Source organism: Pundamilia nyererei, unplaced genomic scaffold, assembly GCF_000239375.1.
Source record: "Pundamilia nyererei isolate P.nyererei 1_Seehausen unplaced genomic scaffold, PunNye1.0 scaffold00290, whole genome shotgun sequence".
Classification (NCBI taxonomy): Eukaryota; Metazoa; Chordata; class Actinopteri; order Cichliformes; family Cichlidae; genus Pundamilia; species Pundamilia nyererei.
Window position 1 is genome coordinate 94267 of NW_005187691.1, and position 8997 is coordinate 103263.

The 8997-nt window shown below is 43.8% G+C and overlaps 1 protein-coding gene across 1 annotated transcript in view; it reads left to right on the forward strand.

Annotated features, from left to right (window-relative positions):
* Nucleotides 1-8680, forward strand: part of LOC102201674 (retinoic acid receptor alpha-B-like) — an 18045-nt gene extending 9365 nt beyond the window's left edge. The window contains exons 2-9 of the mRNA XM_013915353.1: nt 1616-1770; nt 2250-2391; nt 3199-3358; nt 3491-3668; nt 3802-4006; nt 4107-4174; nt 6711-6801; nt 7061-8680. Of these exons, the coding sequence (XP_013770807.1) occupies nt 1616-1770; nt 2250-2391; nt 3199-3358; nt 3491-3668; nt 3802-4006; nt 4107-4174; nt 6711-6801; nt 7061-7314 (1253 nt within the window). The 3' untranslated portion in view covers nt 7315-8680. The remainder of the gene's footprint in view (nt 1-1615; nt 1771-2249; nt 2392-3198; nt 3359-3490; nt 3669-3801; nt 4007-4106; nt 4175-6710; nt 6802-7060) is intronic.
* The last annotated feature ends 317 nt before the right edge of the window (nt 8681-8997 follow it).

Sequence of the window (8997 nt, forward strand, 5' to 3'; positions counted from 1 at the left end):
GTGCGAGAGAGAGAGAGAGAATGTGTTAGGTCAGAGGAGGCAAAGTGGGAGAGGGAGTAGGGTTTGTTAATCTGAAGGGCCGAGACCTCCAAAGTAAATCACCGTTGAAGTTTACCTTTGAACAAAACAAGGCGTCAGCTTTGACAGAGACTCAGGAGCAGAGCAGCACTTAGTGCTAACACACAGCAACTCTGATCAGCAGGCTGATGTGATCCAGCTTTGTTGGGCCAAGTGTGTCCGGTGCTGGATGGTTGAGCTGATTACTGTGAGTTTGCTCGGCTAACATCATCTCAGAAGTTCCCTTAAATATAAATTATAATAAATATCCATATTTGTTTGTTTTGTTTTTTCCGTTATTTGTTTGCCCACACCAACCAGATACCCATGGCCTTTCACTATCTCACATTTAGGGGTGAGGAATGTACCTCAAAACGTTTTCTGTGATTGCAGCAGCTGCTGTTGTGGCAGCAACAACAGCATTACAGTGCAAGACTACAGTGATAGCCAGTAACTGAGGGAACTTATCCCTGTAACTGTTCAGGGCATGCACAATGTTGTCGCATTGAAATAAAATATTATTTTGTACCTTTAAGCCCTCCTTTAACACTGCATCAGTAACTTCCATCCACAGGTAGAGTATGACTAGCGAGTACTCCAGTGATATCTCCTCCTCACTTGCTTTCATAGCCTGATTGTACTTGACGATATATGTTTGAGTGTCCAAAAAGGAACCAGGTGAGGGATGAGTTACTATCCCAGGTGAGTAGTTTTTAGCCTGAGCTCTGGGGAATCCCCAAAAGAACGAGAAGTTTCCTTCAAAGGGTGGCTGTGCTCTTAGAGATAGCGTGAGGAGCTCGGTCATTCGAGAGGAAGCTGGTTGAGTTGAATTAGGCGTCTGACTAGGATGCCTTTTGGACACCTTGTAGGCGAGGTGTTCCGAGCAAAACCTACTGGGAGGAGGTCCCGGATCAGACCCAGGAGGGAGTATATATGTTGGCCAGTTTGGGAACAACTCAGTGTGCCCCCAGCCCTGGATGAGCTGGAAGACGTGACCAAGGAGAGGGAAGTTTGGGCTGCTCAGCTGAGACTGGTACCCCTGTGATCTGAACCCAGACAAGGAACATTGGATGAAAAACACTGATGGATGATGGACGGGGTGGCTGTAGCTCAGGAGGTAGAGCAGGTCATCTGCAGATCAGAAGGTGGTTTGATTCCTGGCTCCCTCAGTCTCCATGCCAAATATCCTTGAGCAAGATACTAACCCCCACTTGCTCTCTGATGCATACATCAGAGTATGAATGCGTATCAATGTGTATGTTAGCTAAAGCACTGACAAAGCATAGAGTGCTTGTGTGTATGGGTGAATGAGGCGTGTTGTATACAGCGCTTTGAGTCCTCCAGGAGAATAGAAAAGCACTATACAAGAATAAGAATCAGTCCAAAAAAGGCCACATCGGCACTAATAAATACATGTGTGTCATAAACGACTCCACTCAGTCACTTGAAGGTTAAAGAAAAGTCTCCTTTCAGACAGGCAGAGCTCCAGGATGACATAAATGAGGATTATTTGCTCTTTGTAAATTGTAGCCTGATTGCATGCAAATCTCTTTTGCAGCCATAGAGACCGAGAGCACGAGCTCAGGGGAGGACCTGCTTGTCCCCAGTCCTCCCTCACCTCCTCCACCACCTCGTATCTACAAACCCTGCTTTGTCTGCCAGGACAAATCATCAGGATACCATTATGGAGTCAGCGCCTGCGAAGGCTGCAAGGTAGGCAGCGAAACATAAGCACGAGTTTGGAAAACATGCACACTAAGCCACAGTGCTCCTTCTGGACCATAAGACTTCAGCTACAGTTTGAAAGCCGACTTAAAGGGCAGCGTATAGAGCAAGAGACCTCAGAGTATTTGCAGAAAGTGTCAGCAAAGAGGTCACGACCTTTATGCCACCCGAGGATCTCTAAGCCTCGTGGCTTCATCTAATCCTGTAGAGACACACAAAGGATCTGTCTGTGCAATTAGTGTCTGCTTTGATATTGCTGTGTGTGTGTGTGTGTGTGCTTTGATGTGCTTGTGGTCAGACTCATGTTCTGTTAGACCTCCGCCCAGCAGCCCATCAGCTGAATGAGTCACTTCAGGATTACACTTGTTACAGTTGAAATAATTCTGCAGTTTTCATTCCAGTTCCAGCTCCTGCACACGCTCACAGCGCTTTCTGTTACCCTTTTTCTCAACATCTGTTTCTGTCAGGGTTTCTTTCGGAGGAGCATCCAGAAGAACATGGTGTACACGTGCCACCGGGACAAAGTCTGTGTCATCAACAAAGTGACGAGGAACCGGTGTCAGTCATGTCGACTGCAGAAGTGCCTGGATGTGGGCATGTCTAAAGAGCGTGAGTACGGGCGCAGGTTGATTTTTGTGGGTGTGTGGAAGAAAGGGAGCTTCTTAAGCAGGCAAATGCTTTAAGTTGCTTAGAGGTCTTGCAGTTTTACTCTTTGGGTGGCTGTGGCTCAGGAGGTAGAGTTGGTCAGCTACTAATCAGAAGGTCGGTGCTTCAATCCCTGCATTTCAGACTTATGTGAATATTAGATAGGAAGCACTTACAGGGGGTGTATATGTGTTCATGGGGAAAGACTTTTCCTGACTTCTGGGCCTCAGTGCTGTATTCTAACCTTGTTGTTTGTCTCCCTCTGGTGGTCGTTCCTAGTTAACACATGGCCCTGAAAGCTTTAGTGCTCCTGCATGTCTATGCTGGCTGCTTTTTCATATCATTTCATAATGCACAGCGTGTGAACCAAGAATCAAGTCAGTATGAATGTAGTAGATGTGATTATACTCATTTATTTCATGAAGAGGAAAACTTTCCCTTACCCTGGTCTGGAACAGATGCTGTTTGGCAGATTTTGCTTCCTGTGAAAAAAGAGAGTGGTGTTAACTGTAAGCAGCAGTTTGAGACATGAACCCCCGTTTAGTGTTGAGTCAATCTGCAAATAAAAAGAAACTGAATAATTTTGGACTTTTAGGGCTAATTCGTGAAACAGTCTCCAGGCTAGTTGTTTCCAGTCCATGTGCTAAGTCAAGTGGCTGCATATTAAACGGGGAAGTATTTCAGGTGTCCGACGTCTTACGGTGGATTGCAGATTCTTCATGGGGCTGAATGTTCTCAGCTAAATCCTCTCATCTTCATTTCCATTCCAAGTGGTGCGAAATGACCGAACAAAGAAGAAGAAGGAAGAGAAGAAGCAGCCCGACACAGAGCTCTACGTCCTGTCACCAGACATGGAGCAGATGATCGAACGAGTTCGCCGGGCCCATCAGGATACATTCCCCTCCCTCTGTCAGCTGGGAAAATACACCACGACACACACACACACACACACACACACACACACACACACACACACACACACACACACACACACAGACGAGCGTATGTGAGTTCAAAAACTGATTTTTACTCGATCGGCCTTTGGTTTCTCTTCTATCCTGCAGAGCAACAGCTCGGAGCAGCGCGTGGCTCTGGATGTGAGTCTCTGGGACAAGTTCAGCGAACTGTCTACCAAATGTATTATTAAGACAGTGGAGTTTGCTAAGCAGCTCCCAGGCTTCACCACCCTAACCATCGCTGATCAGATCACGCTGCTCAAAGCCGCATGCCTCGACATACTGGTGAGGATTTCCTGCAAGCTGCAATAAACAATTTCTCACAAACAGACGTCGCGGATGGAAACTGAACGCCTCTGACACGTCGGCCTCAGTTATAACAAAGAGTTGCTAAACAGATAATGAATCCTTTTCCTAGATTCTGAGGATCTGCACCCGCTACACTCCAGACCAGGACACCATGACCTTCTCCGACGGCCTCACCCTCAATCGTACTCAGATGCACAACGCCGGGTTCGGACCGCTCACAGACCTGGTGTTCTCCTTTGCCAACCAGCTGCTCCCGCTGGAAATGGACGATGCAGAAACGGGGTTACTCAGTGCCATCTGCCTGCTCTGTGGAGGTACTGCACTGTGTGTCACAGCAGCATGAGTGAAAGGAAAGACAAAGGAGACATACTGACACTGAAGCGATGCTTTGTGTTTGTTATTTGTTTTTCACAGATCGTCAGGATCTGGAGGAATCAGAGAAGGTGGATATTCTTCAGGAGCCGATGCTCGAAGCTTTGAAGGTTAGACTTTAAGTTATTACTCGACTTCCATTCTTGAGCATAAACTTTGCTGTACAAAACTAACGTGTGCAGTTGAACAGATGTGCGTATCTGTGTTTCTGCGCTCTAAGCACAGTGTGTCTTTACTGAAGGCACAAAGCTTTAAAAGGAGTTATCTTAATAAAGTGACATTTGGCGCTCATGTTCATGTTAATCAGGACACACGCCACTTCACGCGGCGGTGTGACTCACTGATGCGCACTGATGGAGGAGGAGGGAGAGAGAGAGTGTGTTCAGCTGACAGGATAGAGATTAGTAGCTGCCCACGTGTGTTGAACTAGTTTCAGTGGAGAACAATGATTGGTCATGAAGAGCAAGAGAGGAATCCTGGATTTTACTTGTTGTAGTCAAGTAATCAGTTACTTCAATGCTACTGTATAACCCTAAATAACATTCTTTCCATTTATTTAAATTAGAGCTGGGCGATATAAGATTTTTTCATATCACGATATGTTTTTTTCATTTCAGGCGATAACGATATCTATCACGATATAAGCCAAATAACTATATTTGTAAGATTTAAATGTGCCGTTGCTCACAAGTAAAATGTGAAATAATCAGCAGCTTGTTTTGATTTAAATATTTATTTCCCATAATAAGTTCAACAGGGTAGATGTACTTAAGGAACATGAGACTTTTTCAGATAAATAAAGGCAAATATTGCAAACTACACAAAAGGCAGCCGCTAAAGCGTTTAAGTTTCAAAATAGAACAAACGAAACAGACTAAATTGTCAATTCCACTTAGAAACAAAATATTAATTCTAAAAATAAATCTTAGTTTGTTTTACAGAAGAACAGACAAAACTGACTAACTTTTGTCAGTATCAAATAAACTGAGAACTAAAAGGAAATTCTCAATCTCTCCTTGTTGTATATCTGAGCTTTTCAAACAGTTTTAACAGTTACGTTAGTCTGACAAAAGCTGAATGACGAATTAGCGCTTCCAGTCAGAGACTGAGCTGCACCGCTTTATTGTATTTCCAGACTTGCTTTCGGCACATTTACAGTGCGCGCTACTCTGTTACACTACGGAACTTCTATGGCTCTTCCGTTCGACAATCTCTCCGGCGTTGGAACCATCATCTGTTTTCTCTTCGGTAACCTTCGGTCACGCTCTCGGTTGATTTTTCTAGTCGGCGCACTCATTTCCTCCATTACCCGGGCGGCACGGCGGCTGGCTGCTTCCCAAACAAATACACATGTGCGGCTTGGCACTTGTGCTGTACGTAACAAGTCATGTGACGTGACGTTGCGGCTGTGATTGGTTCGGCTCTGGTTCGTTAATTTGGATTGGCTGTTTTTCTTCTTTTTTTTTTTTTTTAAGAGTACAAGAGAGATGAGGCCTATCACAATAGTTTAACTTTTCTATCGAGAAAAAGTTATTTCACAATACATATCATTATCGTTCTATCGCCCAGCTCTAATTTAAATACTTATTCCATCTGTGCATGAATATTTTACTCCATGAAGACTTGGTGCTTCTTTCTTGGTTTGTCCGTAGTGTAAACTGCTCATTTCTTTGGTTAAAGCTGTTTATTTGTGTTTGGAGAGTTTTAGCGTACATCAGTGCTGATTAGAAAACAGTTGATGGTTAACTGCTGATGCACATTCTTAAACACTAATCTCAGGAGTGCTCTGACCGGCATCATTCAAGCAGCTCCTGTTGGAATATCAAAGAAAATGTTGAGATGCTGCTTATATTCAGTTCACTTCATTTCAATTCAGTTCAGCTGTGTTTCTATTGCACCGAATCACCACAACAGTTACCAGTGAAAGTAAAGATGCAACATTAACCCCACCAATCAGAGACCGGGCCTATCCTGATGTGCACATTGGTTCGCCGTCCTGGGTTAATCGGTTGTGTGTAAATACATCAGTGTGTTACAGCGTGTATGAGTTTCATTCAATTGTTCCTACTAAACGTGGTGATATAGCCTCAAAATGATGTCTCAGTATTTGAAGAATATTTCGACAACACAAAATACTGAAAAACATTTTCTTGATACTTGGATACACCTTTTGCAGCCTCGCTGTTTCGCTGATTTTTTTGTGCCATTTTGCTTTTCTTTTTTTCTTTTTTTAACAGCACATTGTGTTCTGCGTCCTGATTGGCTGCAGACCATTGTCAATCAATCTCGTGCTGTGTCTCCTGTCCAGTACAGAATACGTTCAGCTTGTCAAATGTACATAAATCTTTGATTGCTAGCATTGAAGTCCTGCGCTCCCCCCCCCAAAAAAACAGCAATGTCAACTAAACATTTTGCACCATCAAAGGCACCTGCGGGTTTGGTTTCATTCTATAATACTGGGCTTATTTTTCTACGAAGGTTTGAGTGTTAAACAAGAGAGAAAAGTGTGAGGAGTTTTACAGCCTTACAACATCTATAATAACTGTAAGAAATAAAGCTGACTACGTCACGGATTTATTTTTAGAACGTTGTATTATCGTGGAGGATAACACCTCTTCCTAAAATGTTCATCTCCTGTGTCTGTAGCTCTATGTGAGGAGGAGGCGGCCTGACAAACCCTGCATGTTCCCCAAGATACTGATGAAGATTACTGACCTCAGGAGCATCAGTGTTAAAGGTAACACATTTACACACACACACATTAACTGGCAAATACTAACCTCTTGTGTTTGAAACAAACATTGTTAGAGCTACAGCTGGACTCATGATCTTTCTTATCTAAAATGTAATGGTGGTTTCCCAGCAGTGCATTATCCTTCATTAATATCAAAATTAAAAGTAAATGAATTTTAAAATTTAAGAATTCATTCCTCCTGTGATGTTTTATTCCACCAAGGCCGTTATGCTGACCTTCTCTCTGAAACGCTTTCTCTTAGGAGCAGAGCGAGTGATCACACTGAAAATGGAGATCCCTGGCTCCATGCCTCCTCTCATCCAGGAGATGCTGGAGAACTCTGAGGGACTGGAGGGGCACGGAGCAGGGGGAGGAAAAGGAAGAGGAGGAGCCAGGAGGGAGGTGGAAGAAGAACCGGGAAGCTGCCGTTCGAGTCCGATGCACAAACCGGTCCATTTTCCCAGCTCGAGCCCCGTTCCCCGCTCCCCCTCCTCTCCTTCCCCTCCCTCCACCTGAGGCTCCACAATCTGCAAACGACAGTAGAGGAACTTGAGCAGAGCATCTTGCTCCAGGAACTTTCTGGGTTGTTGGCGACCTGCTTGGACTGCTTGTGTTGACAAATCATGGTTCTTGATGTTAAATGCAAAAAAGCCAACAGATTTCTTTTTAATGATGTATAAAAAGCTGATGACATGGACAGACCGAACAGAATTCCTCGTGAATCAGATTTCCTTCAGTGCAAAAAGTCACGTGCTGTATAGTTGGGAGAATTATTGTGTGTAATATAGTGTATATATCAAAGGCTGTGAAAAAAAGAAGAAGCTGAGACTGAGACAGGCTGATACAAGAGGTTATTTTCCTAACTGTACATATGTAAATACTGTATTTTTCCCAGCACAGCTAACCAACCTTCACCTCACCAACACAAATACACTTCACCTCTGCTCACAAGGATAAATAAAAATCTTGGAGACTTTGTAGATCATCATCATCAACTTTGGATTATTTTCAGATTCAAGTCCAGCAACTTAAAGTAGCTTCAACAAACTGTGAAACACATGAAATTAGTTTTATATAATAATAACCTGTCTTCCCCGTTGGTGGACATTATCAACCAAAGCAGAGTTGATAGATGTGTCATCAGTGACATCACGAACATCTAAATGTTCAAGCTGTGTTTTGAGGCTGCAGTGGTGCCCTTGAAGCATTGTTACAACTGAATTCATTTTCAGTGGTCACCGTATGTACAGAATCACCAGTCAGATTAACTGTGAGGGTTACCATCTTTATGACAAAATAAAGCTTTCATTTAATTTAGTTTTTCCCCTGGGAAGTTCTGCTTCGAACACCATGTTTGCCACTGCAGAATCCCCCCTAACTGCAGCTTCAGCACGTGGAAATATGCTATACAAAAAGCTGCCAAACAAATGTTCCATGTATGTAGGGAGGGCACTGGCCACTCTGTAAAATTTGCTGCCCCCCCCCCCAGTGGCCCCGCCCCCGGCAAGACTGTGTTATGTTGGTAATAATTCTAAAAAATGTGAGCACGAGAGAGGAAGACACCCTACAGTGGGTTTAAACATTAACTCAGGCGCTCCTGGTTTGTATGCCATCAAAAGAAAATACCATTTGTTCTGTAGAGGCCACTGCAGTAGAAACATGTTTTTGTCTATCAGTGCCCGGCTCCCTCACTGCTTTTTGCTCAGTTGTTTTTTATTGTGTGCACCTCTTGATGTCACCGTCTGTTTACACAGTGTTACTGCCTCACTACAACTTCCCTGCTGTCAGGTACAATTCATCTCTATTTCAGTGTCCCCTTTACTGTCTGGTGAGGCAACAATGGAAAGTCTCACATACAGAGCGTTCAATAAAGAAGCGTCACTCTCTTATAAATTGTGAAAATATGTGTTTTTGTGGTGCAAAATGCTAGCAGGCAGGGTGTAGATGGTATACACTGTGCTTATTATGGCCTGAAAGTCCTCAGGTCAAAATGGGCGCCGCCCCCTAGGATGGTCAAGAATGATGAAGCTAAGATACTGTGGGACTTAGAGATACAGTCAGGCAAACTGGTGATGGCTAACCAACCTGACAGTAGTGATGGATAAGCAGAGGAAGCTGTATTGATAGATGTAGCTATACCAAGTGATAGCAACATCAGGAAGAAGGAACATGAAGCTGGAGAAATACCAAGGGCCGAAA